At 33.4% G+C, this 22891-nt stretch overlaps 2 protein-coding genes across 2 annotated transcripts in view; one reads left to right on the forward strand and one right to left on the reverse strand.

Annotated features, from left to right (window-relative positions):
- Positions 1-2261: 2261 nt before the first annotated feature.
- LOC143918630 (uncharacterized) overlaps positions 2262-22891 on the reverse strand; it is a 176785-nt gene continuing 156155 nt past the window's right edge. The window contains exons 5-8 of the mRNA XM_077440572.1: positions 13562-13772; positions 11692-11819; positions 7968-8140; positions 2262-2475 (exon numbers count right to left, since the gene is read on the reverse strand). Coding sequence (XP_077296698.1) covers positions 2262-2475; positions 7968-8140; positions 11692-11819; positions 13562-13772 — 726 coding nt within the window. The remainder of the gene's footprint in view (positions 2476-7967; positions 8141-11691; positions 11820-13561; positions 13773-22891) is intronic.
- Positions 2608-22891, forward strand: part of LOC143919224 (uncharacterized) — a 196868-nt gene continuing 176584 nt past the window's right edge. The window contains exon 1 of the mRNA XM_077441436.1: positions 2608-3125. Coding sequence (XP_077297562.1) covers positions 2608-3072 — 465 coding nt within the window. The 3' untranslated portion in view covers positions 3073-3125. The remainder of the gene's footprint in view (positions 3126-22891) is intronic.

Raw genomic sequence — 22891 nt, forward strand, 5'->3', positions numbered from 1 at the left:
TAACAAAGTTTTGTATTTTATAGGCAGAGAAGTAGAAAAAGTTTAAGATTAAAGAAGGATTTGGGCAGATATATAAATTTCTAATTAAAGTTTGTCTCGACTCTCTCGGAATTAAATTTCAAAGTTAACCCCCACCCCAGAACTAAAATGCACGAAAATTTTAAATTGAATTTCAGTTTATCCTTCGGAATGAAATATCAATAGATTTATAACCATAAATCATGATAGTATCATTAAGTGGATATATCCAGGCATAATATTTGAATTTAAATTTCGGCTAAAATAACTTTACGTGATAGAAACTTGCGAAAGCAATTTAGTCATAAACCCTATATTTTTTGTACTATAACAGGAAAACTGTCCGGAAAATCGACGGATATCGAAACTTTATTTGATTAACAATATTTTTCATCACATAGTTTTTCTGACGAAGCTTTAAAATCTTATTTATAAACATACATATATATACTGACTATTTATGCATAAAACTTACTGACATTTTACATACATACATATATACATATTTACTTATGTTTATGTATGGATGTATTTATGAATGTTTTTCTTATGTATAATTGATTAGTATATTATTTTCGTAATGTATTAATTTATGTTTAATTGTTATTTTGTTTTTTTGTGTTATATTTTTTGACCATTGTGGCGCATTAGGAATTCCTGTGGTCTATTTAGAATAAATAAATAAATAAATATATTACTGACAACTTATTTAACTTACTGATGGATAGTATTCTAAATTTTATTTTATATTATTTTACATAGATATATACCAAGAAGGCCTAACAGGTTAACACTAATGCACCTTCCTAGACAATTACAAACATTGCAGCATTTTTTATTAGATAAATCGCTGTATTTCGAGAAGCCGAAGAACACAAAATTAACAATTAATTAATTCATAGAGACATCTATCGATTTAGACTTGTACATAAATTTTTACATATTGCACATAAATCAAATTAAGATATTTGTGACATAGCGGAAAGGATGGTTTTTGCCAATTTGATGAAGAAATTGGCAAACTCTGATAGGAAACGGTCGACTTGGAGTCACGAGTATCCAAGTCTGACCAGCAGAATTGAAGATTAGCACGGGATCAAACCTGTTAACCCCTCTGTGCTAAACATAAACGCAACCACTGAGCCATACTGCTGGCTACATTTTTAATTTTTTTTTTTTTTTTTTTAATCTATACCAGGAAAGCCTAACAGGTAACCTCAAAGCGTCTCCCTGGCCAGAGACATTTTAAATTTTGATACAAGTATTATACAAAGTAAATACATATAAATTAACACCCACAGAGGCATTTATGGTCAAATTTGTAAATTTGCAACATTTTTAAACAATTCAGTGAAATTCAGTAAATACATGTAGAATTGATTTTTAAACGAGCCGTAGGTATGGTTGGTCAAGCTGGGATAAAGTGTGTGTGGTATGCATGGGAAAGACCGGATGCGTGTTGTTATGGTCACTTGTTAGAGAACAGGCCCGAAGACATGTGTTAATAAATACATAGTTCTGACTTAATCTGCGTTTCACTTGGAATCCTTCACATCCGGATCCTATATTTGGGGGCTTTGTCCGGGATGCCTGAAGACATTTCGAGTGACAGCCAGGAGCGGTCAGACGACGACGCGGAGTTTTGACAGTTGAGGTTAGGACGCGCGCGCGATGACGAGAACGCGGAAGCCCGTGACGTCGGTGACGTCACGTCAGCGAACACGCCACACGACGATGATGATATCCAAGACGATAACGCCATTGTCAGCGTCAGTTGTACGTCGGCTAACTGTCGTGGAGATGCAGAGGTTCGCGGACTTAGACGAAGATGATGACGACGACGATGAAGAGGAAGAAGAAGACGAAGTGCCATATTTTGACAGAGACAAATTCGAGACTTACGCGCCACGGTTTAAGGGGATCGGCGGTGTGCCAATCAGCCAGTGGATTGAGCACATGGAAGAATTTGCGAAGTTCTTCCACTGGACGCCCCTGCAGCAACTGGTCTACGGGAGAGTATATTGCGTAGGAACAGCGAGAATGTTCCTGGATTCAGAAGGGATAATTATATCATGGACTATCCTTAAGCAGAAGCTGATAGAAGAGTTCCAGTGGGATGACGAAGAGCTCGTCTTTGAAGAACGAGAAATGCTTGCTCAAGCAGAGCCCATTGACTCCGATTCAAGCGGGGCCGGTGAAACACCAAAGATGTCAAATGGTACACAGCCTGCAGCATCGCCGTCTCAAACTACTTTAGACGCTTCTTCAGTGCGACTAGACACGGGTGAAACAGATATGACTAAATCACAAGAAGAAATAGGAGAACCAGTCAGTATTCCAACACAAGAGGACGGTGTGGACACGAGTGAAAAAGATATGACTAAATTACAAGAAGAAATAAGAGAACCAGTCAGTATTCCAACACAAGAGGACGATGCGAACATGGCTGATGGAGATGTAAACATGGCCGATGTAAGTGTGAACAGTGATGGTTTGCACAGAAAAAGACCTTTGCAGCAACGGGCTTCACGAGAGATGTCTGCTCAAAGAGAACTCATTGTTTCCAATAATGAAGAGGACGATGCGAACATGGCTGATGTAAGTGTGAACAGTGATGGTTTGCACAGAAAAAGACTTTTGGATTACGGAGACATATCATTTTCAAATACAGATGAACCACCCGATGATCAATTTGGAAAAGGATCTAAGGATTATAGTCATTTGAAGAATTCTGAAGATGAGAATAAAGAAAAGGAGAAACATAAAGACAAAGACAAAGATATGGCTAAATCACAAGAAGGATTAAGGGACCCAGTCAAAATTTCAACACCAAAAGACACTGTATTCACTTTCAAGCTCGGTCGTAGTCGGATTGATGTTAATTCAATGGAAAAGAAAATAGGACCGTGGATTGAGAAAAGACTTACTGGATGTATCAGTGAGCCAGAACCAATATGTGTTGACTTCATTTATGGTAAATTACTAGCAGAAAATCTGTGTGGCGACGGCGGATTCGTCGAACGGTCACGAAGAATCGCCACGGGCATTGGATAGTATTTAAGTTGTACCGATAGAAGTGAAGTGTGCGTTTGTGAATTAGAGAATAAGTGAAATACCTGGAGGGTTTTTAGTTAAGCCTTACTTGTAATTTGATGATTGAAAAGTGTAATGTTTTATTGCTTATTCTAGTATTTTTGGGAAGTGCTTGGTACATTGAATAATGTTTTAATTTGGTTACATGCTTAGAAGAATATAAGATAACTGTATTGAAATGTAATTCTAGTAATAACTTTAAATTGTAATTGTGATACCTTTCTGTTTTGTATTGCTTGACATAATTTTAAATTGTAATTGTGATGATTTATGTGTAACTTTAATTGTGATGTGTAACTTTATTGAAGATTGAATTATGTTGAAATGTAAAAATTGATTTGTAGTGAAATGTGTAACGACTAATTTGTTATAATTGTAATTGTTGTGTAAATTGTAAAATGATTGATGTATAAGTGTATTGAAATGTAATTGTGATGATGATTTTAATTGTGATTTAAATTGTAATTGTGACAATTGAAAGCATGTTTAGAAGAATATAAGATGATTTTATGGAATGGAAGATTAAACATTGTTGAGGATGATAGAGGAAATGTTTTAAAAGAATGTAAGATGATACATTGTATAGAGTGGAAGATGAAATGTAAAAGAATGTGAGATGAAACATTGTTGAGGATGATAGAGGAAATGTTTTAAAAGAATGTAAGATGATACATTGTAAAGAGTAGAAGATGAAATTTAAAAGAATGTGAGATGAAATGCTGTAAAAATATAAAAGACGAAGAATGTCATCCGAGGGAGAATGACAGTCAGGAATGACCGAATGCAGAATTGATTTTTAAACGAGCCGTAGGTATGGTTGGTCAAGCTGGGATAAAGTGTGTGTGGTATGCATGGGAAAGACCGGATGCGTGCTGTTATGGTCACTTGTTAGAGAACAGGCCCGAAGACATGTGTTAATAAATACATAGTTCTGACTTAATCTGCGTTTCACTTGGAATCCTTCACATCCGGATCCTATATACATATCAATCACAATCACACAAACATTAATGGTCAGATTTGTAAATAAGCAGTATTTTATACAACGGGTAAGGTTTCAACTTTTTTGGAACCGTTTCAATGAAAATCAGATAAATTGGTAAACTCTGATAGGAAACGATCGACCTGGAGCACAAATCCAAGGTCTGGCCAGCAGAAACCAGTGGAATTTGAACCGTGACCACTCTGTTCAAAGCATTATATGTTAACCACTAGTCTAGTCTGCTGGGTTAAATAAATTTAATGTACATAGTATATCATGGTTCCATAACTTAGAACCTTAGCAGATTTTGAAAGGGACTGTAGCCCTGGATCAAAGGACTCCCATACAAATACCGCACATTTATGCAAAGCTACGGTTTTTATTTTAAAACGGACAAATCTAACCGAAACCATAGAAGAAGAATACAATAAATGGAATCAAATGGAGCAAAATATGAAAATTTATACCTAACCCAACCTAACCTAACCGAACCCGTAGTAGAAGAATACAACAATTTAAATCAAATGTAGCAAATTATGAAAAATTATTGACTCCAGATCTATTGCAAGCTTTAGCCAGCAGCATAGCTCAGTCGTTAAGCTTCTGACAAACACCGAGAGGCGCCGGGTTCGATCCCACGAGCTGACCTCGATTGAAAAGAATTTTTCTGAGTATATCTGTAGTGCTGTTGGTCCAAGTCGACTCCAAGTCGATCGTTTCCCATCAGAGTTTGCCAATTTTCCCTGATTTCATTGTTGAAACGGTTCCCGATTAAAAATTGTCTAAAAACCTCCCTACCTACTATGTCACCACTATTTGAGTATGGTTAATGTACAATAAAATTTATGTACAATTCATAGATGTCTCGTTAATTTGCGAGTTTTCAGTGTCTCGTAATTCAGTGACTTGTGTAATAAAAATGCTGTATTGTTTGTAATTGGCCAGGAAGGCGCATTCGGGTTTACCTGTAAGGCCTTCCTGGTATAAAATGTAATAACAAAAAAAAAATTAAATTTTATAAAGTTAGTACCTTTGGGTTCCAAGAACGCGATAGGTACTAAGCCGCTAATGGATTCGCATACTCGCTGAACAATTCGTACAATTTCCGCGTTCTACCCTCGCACACGCAAGTGGGTTAACTTTAACCCCGCTAAGACGGAGTATACGAATGTATACATGCGTATATTTGTATGTATGTAAATATCTATCCTTCAGGTCGTATTTGAGCCGAGTCGCTCGGCTTGCCAAACAATTCATCTGCATATAAATCAGCTAAACATCCGCCTTTAGGCGAGTGCGCGCCTACTTTTTTTTTCGCTGTCTGTTTGCCGCCATGTTGACTGATTTGACGTTGATAAATTGTATGTGGCGCGTATTTTATTCAACAGTGTTGTACTATTGACTTTGCATACATACATACGTACATATACATATATAATGCTGCATTATTTCAGATGTGAACGTACGATCGGGATCGTTCAGATCGGCACTTTTCAAATTCTCGAAAGTAATCTTGGCTTTCAGACTATGGATTGTTCTGAAAGACGCATGTATGCTGTTCATTGTTAGGCTTTTTTTTACATTTTGCACTCAACAGTCTCTGTGTGATTGGTTTTAATGTGAAACCCTCCCCCCCCCACTTTTACACTATTTTCAAGGGTTGATGACCGTAGGAAAATCTTCTAGTGGCCACACTTGAGAGCCCTTAGTTTAGATTAAGTACAAGGTTTGTAAAGGATAGACAATTTAAGGCACTTTCGCTTTTACTGAAAAAGATCCTCTTTATAACAAGTATAAATTTTCATGAATCTATTATTTATACTGTCACGTTCCATTGAAAGAGTAAATAATTTTTCTTTTTTACATACCTCCTTTACGTTTCACATGGTGTCAGTGGTCATTTTTATCTCTTATCCGATCGTTTTCATACTTTGCCATATTGCTAATTTTGGTCATCAATGCACGTTAATGTATCGTCTGCCATTACGTTGGAGACGAAATATCGTATACAACGCGTTTTAAACACGCGGAAAGTAAATCTCCCTGACGTTTAATAAGCGTTCGTCCCGTATCTTCCAACCTGTTCGCCTTGATATGGCGATATAAGATTTTAATTGTTTAAACGCCTATATTTCACTCTATAATTTATGAAATTTGCTCTATTGGTTCTCGTTATCTCTAATATATAAATATTTATAGTTTTAACTATCATATGTACATATATATAAATTTCAAATTTGGCGTGTAGCTTCTTGTAGGGTAATACACGATATATATTGATTTATGGCCAAATATGTCAAATCTGACATTTCACGGCTAAAAGTATATCTCTTCACGGAGTTTTATCTGCGAGATAAGTATTCAATAAGAAGTTATGTTGTATCTAATTGTTAATATGATTTACAATAAGCTTACATACATTTAGTTTTTTACAATAAGCTTACATACATACAATTATTAAACTACTTGGTTAACTGACCAACATTTCTTTATTATTTTTATAGCGTTACGTTTATCTTATTGGTAGAATTTAATTATGGAACGGAGAATTTAAATGAGATACGTAGAACTGTTTCACTTCAACTTTGCTTCACTATTTAGCTTTGTTCTGCTGCTGATGTGTTGACTGCTTCTCTCGGAGTCTCGATGGTGATGACTACCACTCTTGGAGTCTCGACGGTGATGACTAACTTAAATTCTACCAGTAATGAATTTATATACTCTTCTTTAAAACAATGAGGTACAACTTTGGTTTGTCAGTATTTAAGGTGTGCTATAAATCAATGGTGTTACTTATTAAATTAGGTGTGCCACAAATCAATGGTGTATTTTATTCCTACTGGTTAGTCGATTACATTCATAAGCATACATATATAAATACATATGTACATATATAGAGAAAAAGCTGTATTAGATTAATGATAAAGTTTTAATATTTTTATAAGCCTTTTTTAAAAATGTTGAAAAAATTATAATGAGAATGTTTTAACTTTTTAATTTACTACCCCTGGAGTATTCTATCCACTTTTCTTTAAAATCAATGATGCTATGAGTTTCTCCCGTGTTCCCACGTTACGATATGTTTGGCCATCTTATGAGAAATAAACTGCTACTTCCGGTTGACGGATGCTTAGTAAATTTTATACATAACTGGGTATTAAGCGTAAACTTTTAGATATGAAATTTCAATTCAATAAACCAATAGGTTTCTGAGAAAAACCTCAATTGTCTAGAGTTAAAATACCACTTCTGGTTCAGGTAAAAATATTCAAAAAACATTAAGTTATAAACTTTATAATTTATATTACATGTAAGCAAATTTGTCTGATTCAGTTAGCGGTTTGGGAGATAATTGAATTCAAAAACTTAAAAATTTTAAAAAAATTACGTCGTATTGATAAGAATTTCAGTAACCGATCCTATAAGGTTTAGTTCGATAGGACTAACGGTGTTCAAAAAATCCCCAAAATACACAGACACACATTTTTTTCTAGATCATGAAAACATGATCAGTGATCAATTCTGAGTTCAAATTTTCGCATGATCACAAAACTTCATTTATTGTCACTATGTACATAGATAAAGCAAAAACATGCGTCTAAAGTTAAATCAAGTTATATAACCGTTAAATTTGTAGTAATTTCGTCATATAATGTAATTTTCAATAATGATTACCATCAATTTTGAAATCTGCATTAAACCAATGAAGCATTCTTACGTCAATGGTGGTCAGTCGATGACCGATGCCAAACAAATTTTTGCCATCGGTCATTGACGTCATTGTCCAACAATATATACATATGACAATTTTACACTTTATTTTCCAGGGAATGAAAATAGTAATACTGGATTATACATATAAATGTAGGTATACTGACCGTTGAGTATGTGCACTCGCACGTACGCCGGTGGTGCATTCGACGGTGCACACGTGTAACTTCCGGAATCGGAAGCTCTGGCCCGTTGCACCAGAAGTCTGCTGGAACTGGCTGCCCCCTTTTCGGTCACCAAGCTTATGCCACCACGAGCCGAGTCGAAATTTATCACCTGCAAGTGTCAAAACATCGTAAATGTACTATCGGTTCGAGAAGGATCAATATCGCGAGAGTTCTACGTGACTCTCCTCCAATTGGGACATTTGGCTGGATTCACTCTACATATCTACATATGCTAAACTTTCATAAGATTATCTCATATTCAAAATACTAGGTCTAGTAATAATATGTATAGTATGAAGACAATCCATTGAATGTGCGAAAAACCGATGTTGACAATGAAAAGCAATTTGTTGTCCGGAAAAAAGTTTCAACTTTATACATATACAGGAATACTATTGCATAACATTACATTAAATAAGAGAGATAATGAGAACCTATAGAACAAATTTTATAAAATATAGAGTGAATTATAGGCGTTTAAGCAATTGAAATCTGATATGCCTATATCAAGGCGAACAGGTTACAAGACAAGTGGAAACGCTTGTTGATGTTAAAGAGACGTCAGGAGAGTCTACGGGCTCCGTTTTTAAAACGCGTTGTATACGATATTTTATCTCCAACGTAATGGCAGACGATACATTGACGTATATTGATGACCAAAATGAGCAATATTGCAAAGTATGAAAACGATCGGATAAGAGATATAAAAAATGACCCCTTACACGAAAACCATGTGAACTGTATAAGAGGTAAGTAAAAATGACGCAAACCGTGCGTATTGTGGATTAGGTTGTCTGGATTTATTTATTTTCTGTGGCAATCTCAAATTGATGAATTTACTGACAGCGCAGACCAACCAAATCGCAATAAATGCGATCAGACGTTTGTTTCAATTATGATCGAAACTTGCAAATGGTTCAAACATTAAATAAAAACAAAAAAACAAAGTTTATTTATTATAACGAATTTACTAAAATGTATTTACATACACGACATTATTCACCTGAGATTTATTTTTGATTATTTACGATTCAATCTACGTACATAGGTTTAGGTTTTTGGGAAAAGTAACCATATGTACCAATAGTTATATAATTGACGAAAAAAAAAAAAATACCGGTATACTGGTAGTTGGAAAAATCAATTACCGTTTACCGGTTTATGAAATTTGACGGTAAATTACTTACTTTTCATCTTCTTACTGATCATATCAAACAAAGTTACTGTCCCAACAAATACAGCCCATGTATATATACGTGACTCTGTTTTAATAAGCCAAAGACCTTTTAAAATTGGAGTCGAAGTCAGATTAAGGAAAAATATCGAAGTCGGAGTCGCGTTTTTTTTTTAATTAGTACAAATACATGTTTTTAAGCTCTAAACAAATATATTTCAAATGTATTTTGTATTTGTTTCAGTGAAAAATAAAACCTAAACCCGTTTCAGTTGTTGCAGATTTGTTACCCCGAGGGGATTAAAACGGCTTAAAGACAATACGGACAGAACAACCCTCCATCGACAATTAAAAAAGCCTTCGCAACGCTGGAAAAAAATGCAATAATACCCCAACGTCCGAAAGCAAAAAAAAAAAATGGCAATAAAGGAGCGAAATTAGCGCAGTAAATTTTAAGTGATTTAAGAGTTAAAGGATTGCTTTTTTGTGTACCGGAAGAAAGACCGGAATTGTTCGGCGGGCGGGGTATTTTTTTCAGATGAAAAAATGAATGAATGCTCGACGGGAGAGCAAGTGGGTGGGGTAAGGCTTTTGAATAGTTGGCTTTTTAACCGAAGTGTTCTTCTTTGAAGCGTTTGCGCTGCGAATTCTGAAAGTGGGTCCTCGACTCTTGACTGATTACTCCAGGATGAAAATTACGCGGATATAATGGCGTGTTTTTTTTTCCCTCCCCCAAGCTTTTTTCAGTATTTTTTTTTATTTTCAAGCGTCGCCATTAGTCCGACAAAGCGAAAATTGAAATGGACGGTTATGAAAAATTTAACGGTAAAAAGCTCGCCATGTTTCTTGTACGACCGATAAATTATACATCAAGGCGTAATATTTTGCGCGCGGACGTCGAAGAATTTGACGAAATTTTTCACCATCGTAAAATAAAAATGAAATTCCTTACAAATTATTGCCTCTCTTTTCGCCAAATTATGTTTTATTTATGTGGAAACGTTTAGACTATGAAATTATTGCTTATAAATAAAACTAATGCTATTATTTATAATCAAAACCTACTATGAAGGCTTATGTACACATGAATATCACTTTTAATTTTACATATTTTTATTATTATTTTTCTACAATAATGTCTCAACAGTTGCTTAATAGAAAAAACATATTATAATTTTACATTGATAAATTTACTTGTACAGCTATAAATTTAATCATTATCAGATTTGAACACACAACTTCTTTACTGATAAAAAAATAGTAAGAATATGCATATGCTAGAGTCGAAGTGTATATTAAGTTTAGAAATTAATAAATAAAAATCAGTAAGCTGATTTTTAGAAATTAATTCAAACGACTAGATGTGTCAGAAAGTCACTATGGATAAATATTTTGTTATAAAATAATAAAACTTAGTTGACAGAGGATATTTATCATTTTTGTGTAAACCTAAAAACAATTTGCTTTACATCTTTGAATTTAAATAATCTTTCGTAACAAATAATGTACAGGTATGTACATACATACATATGTATAAAATGTACATTTTTAATAACTTCAATTATGTTTTTGAGCTTTTTTATGTTACAGTCCAAGTGTATTTTCAGTTGTAATACATTCCAACTGACGTTTTAGGCCATTAATATTCGAATACAATTCAACTAGTAAATTACATCTCTACAAGCGCAAATACACTTTCAACAGTGTGCGCTAGTTGTAATATAACAGTTGAGTTTTGGCAAGCTCTGAAGTTTTTACGAATGCTTTAGTATTTAATAATGTGTTAATCTTAACGTTATTACGAATAAAATCAAAGAATCAACTTACGTATGTTAGAGGGAATGTATTCTAACTAATCAAAATATATTACAACTGGAAGATACACTTCAACCGGAACTTATATGTGAAAGTTACGGTTGAAGTGTATCTTCCAGTTGTAGTATATTTTGACTAATTGGAATATATTCCGTGTATCCTATATAAGTTGATTCATATGGCGAATTACATTCCAACTGGTCAAAATATATTACAACTGAAATTACAGTTTAATTATAAGTTGATACCAGGTTAGATGGAGAAATTAGGTTTTCATGAAAACGTCAATTGTTTAGTAAATGGAGTTGGAAAGTAAAATTTTTGTCTTGAACACATTCTTAGAGCTATCTTTATACGGTACTCATTATCTTTATTCGTAATGACGCTAAGATTAACACATCTTTTAATTCTAAAGCATTCGTTAAAACTTCAGAACTGTCAAATCTCAACATATACATACATAGATATATGTATTTGAATTCATCATCATCGACATATGCAATTATTTACCATTCACTGCTGAATGATGGCCACTCCAATACATATCTATTATTTTTTGTCCTGAGCGATACTCATCCATCATCTCTATTTATTTTACGGAATGGCTGCAAACGATGATGGCTCAAGTTGTCAGAGTTGTATAAAGCTATTTATAATGGATTGAAACTCACCTGATCGCCGTGGGACCATGTAATCGAAGGCGGTGGTTCTGGGGCATGTCTCACTAGGCAGGTGAGGTTGATTGTCGATCCAAGGTTGATAAATAGCTCGGGTCCGCCCAAAATCTCCGTTTCTGGTTCTTGACAACAAAAAATCGCATTGATTATGCTGTCAATTTGAATATTCGATTCACTGACAATTTTCGGCTCGATTGAACCTGTTGTCGGCAACGGTGGGTCTCGCTCTCTCCCTCCGGAACTTCGGAGACGTAATTAATTAAGATACGCCCAGAGAGCACTTTGACAGATTGGACACATTGAAAGGGCTCAAAGGTCGCGAGATTGACAATGAAAATTGCGGAAAAATTGACAAGTACGAAAACGATATCGGAAAATCCTCTTAAATGCCGTACCCCGATTAATTTCGGTCTGAGCGCTAATAACGCGCGACCTTTGAACGGGTCGCCGAAATAATATTAATTACACTCAAAATCTCATCTCAATACTGACTGATATATAATTGAGGGATTACTCAACTCACTTATACCGATATGAATTTTGAGTTAATTAATATTAAATAATATCGAAAATTATTCATGAACATTGTATTTCGCTTTCGGGATATGAATAAAATCAGCTTTGTTTTAAAGTCGTTTTTCAGATGAAAATTTATAAAATGAATTTTAAAATTTTGTCTTTTATTACGCATTATATTTTCAATAGCAAATTTTATCGATTTAAAACACAATGGCGTACATTTTTAATGTAAATACATATGTATATTATAATAAAAAAAACATCAGAATCTTTACATTTTATTTTAAACTCATAATCAATGTATACGAAATTAATTATAATTTTATTTCCGAGCCTGAAATTTTACATTTTTAAAGGGAATTACTATAAATTTAAACTGTTTTCCATATTTTTTTTTAAATTTTGATTCGGAAATGCTGTTATAGAGACTATGCCAAATACGGCAACAAAGATTTTAGTCAATTGTTAATTACAGTTAATCAGTTATTCAAAAATTTGATAAGTAAACATTCCAATTAGATTCCTCAAAACTTTTTCAAAAAAAAAAAGAAATATCTCACGTGTTTTGGTATTCAAAAGATAATTTCATCACTCATTATGGAACTAAAAATGTCAAACTACGAATCAAACTACTATGTAGCTCTACCGATCATTAGATATAAAATACTGACCAATCTATATATGTAACTAAACATTTATAATATTATAAATACTAACCGATTATCTAGTCCTCCGAATTTAATAATTAAATATTTCATTTATTGACTTTTTCATATAATAACAGACCAGTTAAGTAGAGGCTTTTTTTGTATAAAACATTCATTTAACTGAATTGTTTTTCAATAAAATATTCGATTTATAAAATGAACGCTAACTTTTTGAATACTTGTATAGTTTATATTTTTTATAGATTGAATTCGAATAAATGTAAATATAATCGGTTAACAAATTAAGAATTTACATATTACATTGAGCCAAAGCAACTAATAGATTAGTAACCCAACCACATATGTACATATGTATATGACATACGCACTCAAAACTTAATGACGCATTTTCAGCCATCAAATATGATTGATTTCAAATTTTATTCAGCTCAAACAATTTTATTTGAGAGTTATAATACTTGACACGAATATAAATTTTCGGCTCGACCCGAAATCAGCCAACAAATCTGACACGAAAGTCAACACCACTGACATACGAACGATAACTTCACTTGTGCGTGTTATATTAACCACACGATTGCTTATTTGCGTTCAAAAATGTGTCTCAAACACCGATCGTATCATTACAAAGGTTAAATTTCAATAGAAAATTTGATTAAAGGTTTGAAAGTACTCACCGACTACACTCAAATACACGTGGTGTCCGATCGGTGGTGTGGTGCTCACTTGACACTCGTAAGCCCCAGAGTCCTTCTTTTGGGCAGGTCTAATGCGCAAAGCCCAATCTTCAGAATGAGGACTGTGAAGTGCTTCAAATCTCTGATCACTCGTGTATGTGTAACGACCCACAGTCAACAGGTGAATGTCTCTGTGACGAACCCAAGATACCTGAAATAAAATTAAAATTTCAATAATATATATAAAAACCGACTGTCGCTAAATATTTATTTATTTATTTAAAGTTTGGACCATTGTAGCATTACAGGAATTCCTAATGTGCCACAATGGTCAAAAATATTACAGAAAATAAAAGAAACAAAATAATAACCAAAGAAATTAGACATAACAAAAAAAACATATACACAAACAACTAATAATAATAATAATTACAAATTATAAAAAAACAACAAAGAAGGGAATGTCTTATAAAATAAAAAAGAGAAAGAAAAATACATATAAACATATGTATATACACATATATATTTATAAATGTGCGTGGTAGACATCATCATTTGATGGCTGTACCTCCTGCCCGCACAGTTCTTTTTCGAATGACTCCTTTGCCAAGAGCTATTCGACTTCTTAATGAAATCGTTGCTGCCGAGACTGAATGTGATATTTTCCACCTTAGTGAGCGTAAATTGTCGGAAATTACTCTAACCCATTTATCTGGTAGTCTGCGCTCATCATTGTTTTCATGATTGATTGTGATTTATGAGTGAAATTTTGATTAACTCTCTTCCATTTGGGCCTTACAGGGATTTTTTGTATTTGTAGTTGTTTCTTACATATTTATTGGAACTGGCTGTATGTAGGTGCAAGGCATTCCTTATGCTATATTTTTTATTTTATATTTTTACTTTATCTGTTATTATTAAATGCTATTTTTTATGTTTAAGTATGGTTGTATTTATGTTTATGTTCAAATGTATTTTTTTTATGTATAATTGATTAGTATATTATTTACGTTGTGTATTAATTTATGTTTAATTGTTATTTTGTTTTTTTTTGTGTTGTATTTTTTGACCATTGTGGCGCTTTAGGAATTCCTGTTATGCCACAAATGTCTGTTTAGAATAAATAAACATAGATATATATAAACATATAAATATGTTTGTATGTTTTGGACGGTCAACCAGTTTAGGGAACCAATCACAACCGAGTAATTAAGAGGCCACTGGAGGAGTCAGAACGCGGAGGGGGGAGGCGAAATCCATAGGGCACACACACACACACATTCATTCGTCATTTCGAACGGGTTGGATTGCTAAGTGCTACTTTTATTACGATTAATATTACGTGCGCCTATAAATTACCTTACATTATACATTATACTACATATAACTTTATTTTTATTCGTGCTTCAATTCATTTTAGAAACCACCCATTGAAATCAACCGGCACAACACTAGTAATAATATATATAAAAACGGACGTGATGTATGTGGGTATGTGCCAGACCGTGGACACTGTCAATCAGAGTCAAGTAATCGAGGAGACTTGGGGAAGCGTGGTAGAGGGGAAGTGGAGCTTGGTACTCGGGGAAGGAGGGGGGAGGGTTGAGGAGCGTCATGTGACGTCAGGCCGAGCGACGACAGGCATGTGTGACGTCAGGTCGAGTGACGGGTGACACATACACACACACACACATTCATTCATCATTTTGAACGGGCTGGATTGGTGAGCGTGTAATACGCGCACTTTTTATTATATGCGTGCGTATTTATATATAACACATAACTTTGTTTTAATTCGCGTATCAATTCCTTTCCGAAACCACCCATTGAAATCAACACTAGCTATGTACATACATATAACAAAACGAATTTTTGCTTGGAAACATGAATGGAAAAAATATCGAATGTATCAATTGTGGCGGTCAGCGTTTGATATTAAATACCCCTCTTTATATTGGAGATAAAAATATTTTAGAATTCGGGCGATTGTTTTTTTTTTTTTGCTGTTTTGAAATTGTATATCGTGTGGAAATTTATTGTTGAAAATGTTTTGGATGTTCTTTCGACGTTCGCCGTCCGTTGTACGCGTTCGGTTTCAAAGCGAAATGTAAATTCAAAATTATTATTATCAGGAGAGCTTAAATAATATCAAATGGCATGACGATTTACCTTCGGAATTAATCGTTTGCGAAAAGGCTTTCCTCGGTTTTATCATTACGCACATAATAATTCGCCCATTAATCACTCACGGCTCCGTTTTCACATTTCCCCGCACACTTCTGGCCTTTGAAGTGTCGCAAAAATAATATTCCACAATCGAGACGCTCCCGACGATAAAAGCTATAAAAGTATATATATTTTTTAATAATTTAAACCGCCACTTTGTTCTCGGAAGTTTTTGGGCGGCGAACGAAAATATTTTTCGAAGAAAGTTCCGACAAAAGCTCGCGGTCGGTTTATATAAAGTTTCACTTCGCAGGAATTGATGTCGTTCAAATTAATATTATATGAATAAAAGTGGTTTTAGAAAGTACAACTTTTCCACGTTGATTAAAAATAATACAGAATTATTATTAATACTCTTTGATTAGTTTAAATATTTAAGTAAATTAGGGACATCACGGGACAAATGTACATACATATGACTGATTAGTGATATTTTATATTATTTTAATAAAAATATGCCACAGTGTCTTTACACCTTACCCCAATATGACACTGTGGTCAGATAATATATGTATGTATATGTCACAGTGAAAATATCATTTCACTGTTGTTTCAGTAAAATAATAACCAGTATATCAATAATAATTTTCACTGGGTTTAGTTCTGTGAAATTAGCAGCCGACACTTATTTATTTAAGTTTAGGTTCGGTAACGTTAAGTTAGGGTTGGTTTCATTTGTATAAGATTAGTTTGTTAGGGTTGGCAGTACGTTGTAGTTCGAATTACAAAAATTCACTGACATTGAAAAAAGAATTTGTAATTCTATTGTTATATCAGTACTCACTGTTTGAGTCAGTGAAATTATAATCTCAGTAGTGAAATTATAATTTCAATGACAATTACAGTTTCACTGGAACATATACATACATACATAGAAAAAATATATAAGTATAATGCATATTTTATATAATCATACGTATTATTTTAATTTTTACATTGATAGGATTGACAGGAAGACTCAAAGCGCCTTCCTGGACAATTAATTACAAAAAATGCAGCATTTTATTATTAAATAAATCACTGTATTTCCAGAAGTTGAAGAAGACGAAATAACAATTAATTAATTAATTTATTACAGAATTAATCTATTGAGACATCTATGAATTTAGACTTTGTACATATTTTTTACAAATTATTAATACAGAAGATTTATGACAACAGGAAAGATGATTTTTTGCCAATTTTGAGGAACCGTTTCAACAATGATCAATGATCAAACTGTTTATATAACATATAAATATGTATATACATATTATATAAAATATATATAAAAAACGTTTCATTTCACTTAACAAACTACTTAAACAAAATATTTAAAGAAACAAAAAATAAAGAAGAAAATAAAAAAACAATAAAAATTAAACAAAATATAATAGGTTTCAATTAAACCAAAAGTGAAAAAACATGTATTGACAAAACAATTGTTTGGAGAAATATAATATTGAATTCTAAATAATGTTTACATGGATCAATACAATTTCAAAATCGAAAATTTCATAAATGAAAAGCTTTTGTCTTAAAATGTTCAATCACGTCAAATATTTTCCAAAAATGTGAAATTTCACCAAGGAAATGTCATTCATCTGTCGTTTACCTCAAAAAGGTCTATCGAAGTACTCATTTTTAAAGTTTATTCATAAAGCGTCGAATCTTAAAATCATGTTCTTTTTTGTATATGTACATAAATCAAAATCAACAAAGCTCGAATCAATCTAGACGCAAAGTATAAGGCTTATTACATTATTTATTATACGGAATTCAATTAATCGTTTGAGATTGAGGGCGCGAGTAATTTATTTTTAATAAAACTGTTTTATATATATATATATACGGCAGCAGTCACATAAAACGGAACGCTTAAGCGAAACATGTTTTTGCGTGAAATTTCGGTAATCTTATATAAAACCAAAACCGAAAGTCATTTAAATGATAGGTTGTATCATAGTGCATTCGTGTAACACCAAACGTGAAAAAAAAGGTGATAAAAATGAGTTGGGGAGAAATTTAATGGAGGGCAGATTTTACGACCGTGCGTTGACTTCACAGTTAAATGAAATTTGAAATGAAAATAACACTATACATATACATTTTTAATTTTTTTACAGTCACATATTATTATTTACATCTTATAAAAAATAAATTAATATTTTGTAGCGGCTCCTTTCGATTTTATAACTTATTTTATTCGGTTTGGCATAGAATCTACTAAAGTTTTTAAATTTTCGATTGGGAAGTCTTCGTACCATATCTTTTCTATTATTTCTTTCAACGATTTAAGAGTAGTAACATTGTTCTTCCTTAACCTGTACTTGATACACATCCATAAATTTTCGATTGGATTTAAATCGGGACTATTGCCAGGCCATGGTAGTGTCTTTACACCCATTTCTTGTAAATAGTCCCGAACCTAAAAAAAAGTAAAAAAAAAAATTCAGTTTTTTGATTGAAATTTTATAATTTATATTCAATGCTATCAAATAAAATGAATACTCACCAATTTAGCTCGATGACAAGGGGCAGAGTCATCTTGAAAAACTATATCATCGGAATATGAAAGGTGGTTTTCCATCGATGGGACAAAGCTTTCTTCTAAAATTTTTTTATATTTTTTTCCATCGATGGCACCTTGTAGAAACTCCAATTGTCCAATGTTATGATACGAAAAGCATCCCCAGACCATTTGACTTGGAGGATCCTTAACAGTTTTAAGGGTACAATTTTCACTATACCTTTCGCCAACTTTCCTTCGGACATACGGAAAACCATCAGGACTATAGAGGTTAAACTTTGATTCGTCGGAAAGTATCACTCGTTGCCAATCTGATGGACTCCAATTTTCATGTGCTTTCGCCCATTCCAATCGATTGTTTTACATTCTCTTGGTTAGTAGTGGTTTTTTTGCAGCTTTCCGACCGTACAGTCCAGCTTCTCTGAGTCGCCTTCTTACTGTTGAGTCGCTGATTTCCATGGAAAATTGTGAAGATACATCTGTTCTTATTTCTACAGCAGTTTTGAATCGCTGCTGTAAAGATAATCTGGTTATTACACGGTCTTGCCTCTCCGATGTGCATATTTTCAGTCCGGTCCCCTTCTTACGGTCAAAACTTCCAGATTCTCTTTTTTTTTATCAGTATTCTCGAAACAGTCGATAACAAACATCCCATTTTCTTGGAAATTGACCGAAAGAATAATCCTGAACTCGCCAATGTCGCGATTTTTACACTCTTCTGCAATGATAACTGAGCTCGTTTTTTCATGTTGACGTGTTAAAATTCGAATTTGATGCTTTCTCCTCGAAAACCCACACTATACTGAACTCAAATCTTAGAAAACAATCATATTTAGAATATTTGGTCGTTAAAAACCCTACACATAAAGGGATAATCCTTAAATGGCCTCGAAGTCGTAAAATTCACAAGCGTTCCGTTTTATGTGACTGCTGGTGTATATATATATATATATATATATACATATATATATATATATATTGTTTTATATTTGAGGATGTTTAATTTATGTAATTTGAATAAAGTCAAAGGATGCGATTACATGCAGAGCGCTTGTAACTAAAATGTAAATTGATTATGAGGTCAGCGATTCAGATTAGGTTTTCCTCGTTTTCATGTAAATTTCATTGTAATTCCAATTTATTCCTTTCGAAGGAGGCTTTTCACCAAGTACAAAGTAGGAGGCTCGTAAAAACAAAAATTAATACTAAAGAAGTGGGTTTTATAGGGAAAGGGAGAGAGAAACGGGGGGAGGGTATGGGGAGAGCAAGAGTGCTTAACAAAGTGATTATTAATAATAAATTCGTTTTTTTTTGTGTTTTTAATCCTATTATCCATTTAATGCTCCACCTCGCTCCTCTCAAATTGTAAACAAACCACTCGCTATCTAATGGGTCGGATTGTAATTCAATTTCGCCGAATGAATATTATTTCAACAGAGTTTGTTTTTATTTGTATACACAACATTTTAATTGAATTTTTTTTAATTAATATTACAGTAATATTGGCTTACTGGATTCTGGATGGACTTTTCAATTATATCAAACCACACTGGCACGTTGTTAGGTAACCATTAATAAAATCATAAACTTCCGTTTTTTATGCTATCAAATCATAACGTATATGGAAATATATAAGAAAATTAACCTCTCTGTTTGATTGCTTGTCTGCTAATCTAATTTGAACTACAAAAAATGCTAATTAGTCGTATGTAACCAGCAGCGTGGATTAGTAGTTAACATGTTATGCTTTCGAGCGGAGTGGTCACAGTTCGATTCCCACTAGTAGCTGTTGGCCAGACCTTGGTTTGTGACTCCAGGTTGATCGTTTTGTGTCAGTTTGCCAATTTTTCTGATTTTCACTAAAACAGTTCTCTCTTGAATATATCAAGTTATTCAGCGTCTAGAGGTTTGCCAATTTCCATAATAAAATCCTGCAAAATTTTCCTCATATATGTCACTGTGGATGATGTTTGTATGAATTCGCATTGTGTAAATGCTTATATTGATTGTATCGATCGTATTGTATCTGTATTAATACACTAGTCGCTTTGAAGCGATCTGTAAAGGCAAATTTACATGTTTGATTGAAATAAAATAAGAATTATGCTGCATGCATGAATGCATGAATGCTGCATATATGGATATATATGTAGCATTTTATAAATCAGCAAATTTAAGATGCTGTTAGCTTGAATCAACAAGGAAAAGGAGAAGGGATAGAATAGAAGGAAGGAGGAGAGAGGTGGGAGGTGGGATTTTTTTATCTTATAATCGTTTCTGCATTGCAATGTTTCGTGATGCTGACATCACCATCAAAGCTATTTTTATATCATCCATAAAGAAGTTTTACTTCAAAAACCTTCAATGGAGTCCAAATCTTTAAAGCACGATTGGTCATTTCATACTTGCTCGGCGTTGCCCGGTAATGAAAGTCAAAATCTAGAAAAAAAACCCTTTAAAAAGACACCCACCCCTACCAAAGTCCGTTAAGGTGCTTGTAAAAATGCTTGTATTATTTTATTGTTTCTGTAAAAGTACACTCGTTGCTTTGGAGTGATCTATAAAGGCAATTAAAATAAAATAAAATGATTTCAGTTGGGCTTGGAGTTTGGAATCGAAGGTCTCCCATATAAAAACATCCGGGAAACTGATGTAAAGATCTAAAATGCTCGCATTTGCTAGGTTGCGTTGACTGGTGAAAAATATGTAGACACAAGAGATTCTAAGAGATAGAATTTGATGAATAAGAAAAAATCCTAACATCAATTCACAAGAATGTTAGAAATAAATTCTATTATATAGGTCAACGGCTCATTCAAAGCGAATAGACACAATGTGCGTAACGATAATGAAATGGCTTTATTTTTTTTGCCGTAGAACTGCTTTATTTTATCGTTTGAAGTGTGTTGAAAGTTTGTACGACTTTATCCGACCACTTAAACGGCGATTTATCTGAGCCAGAGTAATTTTTTTTCCACTTCTTCCCCTTTCGTGTTGTGTGCGTGTCACTTTGACCGACTTTTCCGCGAAAATCGTCGCCCTCGTGAATTTGCATGAGTTCGAAAGAAAGGAAAAAGCGAGAGGGAAAATCGTCACCCGGCACAAGTGGACGGACAAAATCGACTCGCGGGAAATTGTTAAATACGATAAAAAGAAGCTCGGTGGGAAACGTGGAGACGCCTGGGGAGAGCTTTTGATTTAATGGCTCGGATAAAGCTCTTCTTTTATTTAATTCGTCTCGTCCGGTCAATAAGAGCTAAATTAAAAAGCGAGAGGAATTTCCCGAGAACTGCCCCCTCTATATATTGCGGGATATTAACTCCGTTTAAGACAGTGATTGTCAACAATCTATTTTATTCAACCACTCTATTTAAGTTGGACACTTTTTCTTAGTACCATTACTGTATCTGTATACGAAGTATCAATAGATGAAGTTTTATGATAGTGAAAAAATCTGACATCAAACTGATTATACTGAGTATTGATCGCGTTTCAATGATTTCTAGTTTTTATTCGATTTTTATATTTTTTTATTTTATTTTATTTTATTTTATTGTTACACTCGCCATTACGGATTTGCTCCAATGCGATGGGTGTACGTTAACGAAATACAGAATACATAAACAATCAGAAATCAGAAATACAGTAATACATACATATACAATCAGAATATATAGCAATTAATCAGAAATAATAATCATAGAGACATCTATGGATTATTTTTACATTTTTTTTTGGATACAATTTTTATACATATAATAAATACGAAATTATAGAGATGTCTATAGAGATATCTATAGATTTCAGATGACTGTGTATAATTATTTCAAATTATACACAGGCAGATTTTGTGACAACAGGATTAGATATAATACCAATCTTCAGGAACCGTTTCAGCAATGATCAGATAAAATTGGCAAACTCTGATTGAGAGAGAAACGATCGATTTGGAGTCACAAAACCCCCAAATCTAACCAGCAGTGGCGAGGACACGAACCTTTGACCTCAGTGGTGCTAAATATATACGCTACCACTAAGCCAAACTGCTGGCTGTAAATGTAAGTACGAAATTTACATATTATATATAAAATATTGAATTTTTTTAATGAATTTATATACTGCTAAGTTTTCTTAATGAATAGATAGCTTATTTGGTATTAAATAATTTATCTTAACGCTCCCTCACCGAAGTGGGGTATGCAAGTGCCCCAATGTTTACGTTCTTCGTATAACTACATATGTGGTTTTCACAGCTATACACCCTATATTTCTTGTATTCCTAGAATGAACTACAAGAAATTTATTTTATTAGATTTTGTATGATTTAGAAAAGGGGGTACATCGTAAAAAAATACATTTATACATTTCTACGTTCCAAAGTATGGTTTAAAGGCGGTAGCGATAAGTCATGTTTTTGACTGTTCGCTTGCATATTCTTGTTGATCGATGAATCAATGCGAGAGAAAGAGACAGCTATATTTTCGTAATATATTGTTTTCATCGCTTTTGCCGCGTGGCTATTGAGTCATGCAGTCGCCTGTTGGCCTTACCTACGTGCGTTTGCATATCGGTGGTTATCGTTATTTTTTAATACA

Source organism: Arctopsyche grandis, chromosome 11, assembly GCF_051622035.1.
Source record: "Arctopsyche grandis isolate Sample6627 chromosome 11, ASM5162203v2, whole genome shotgun sequence".
Classification (NCBI taxonomy): domain Eukaryota; kingdom Metazoa; phylum Arthropoda; class Insecta; order Trichoptera; family Hydropsychidae; genus Arctopsyche; species Arctopsyche grandis.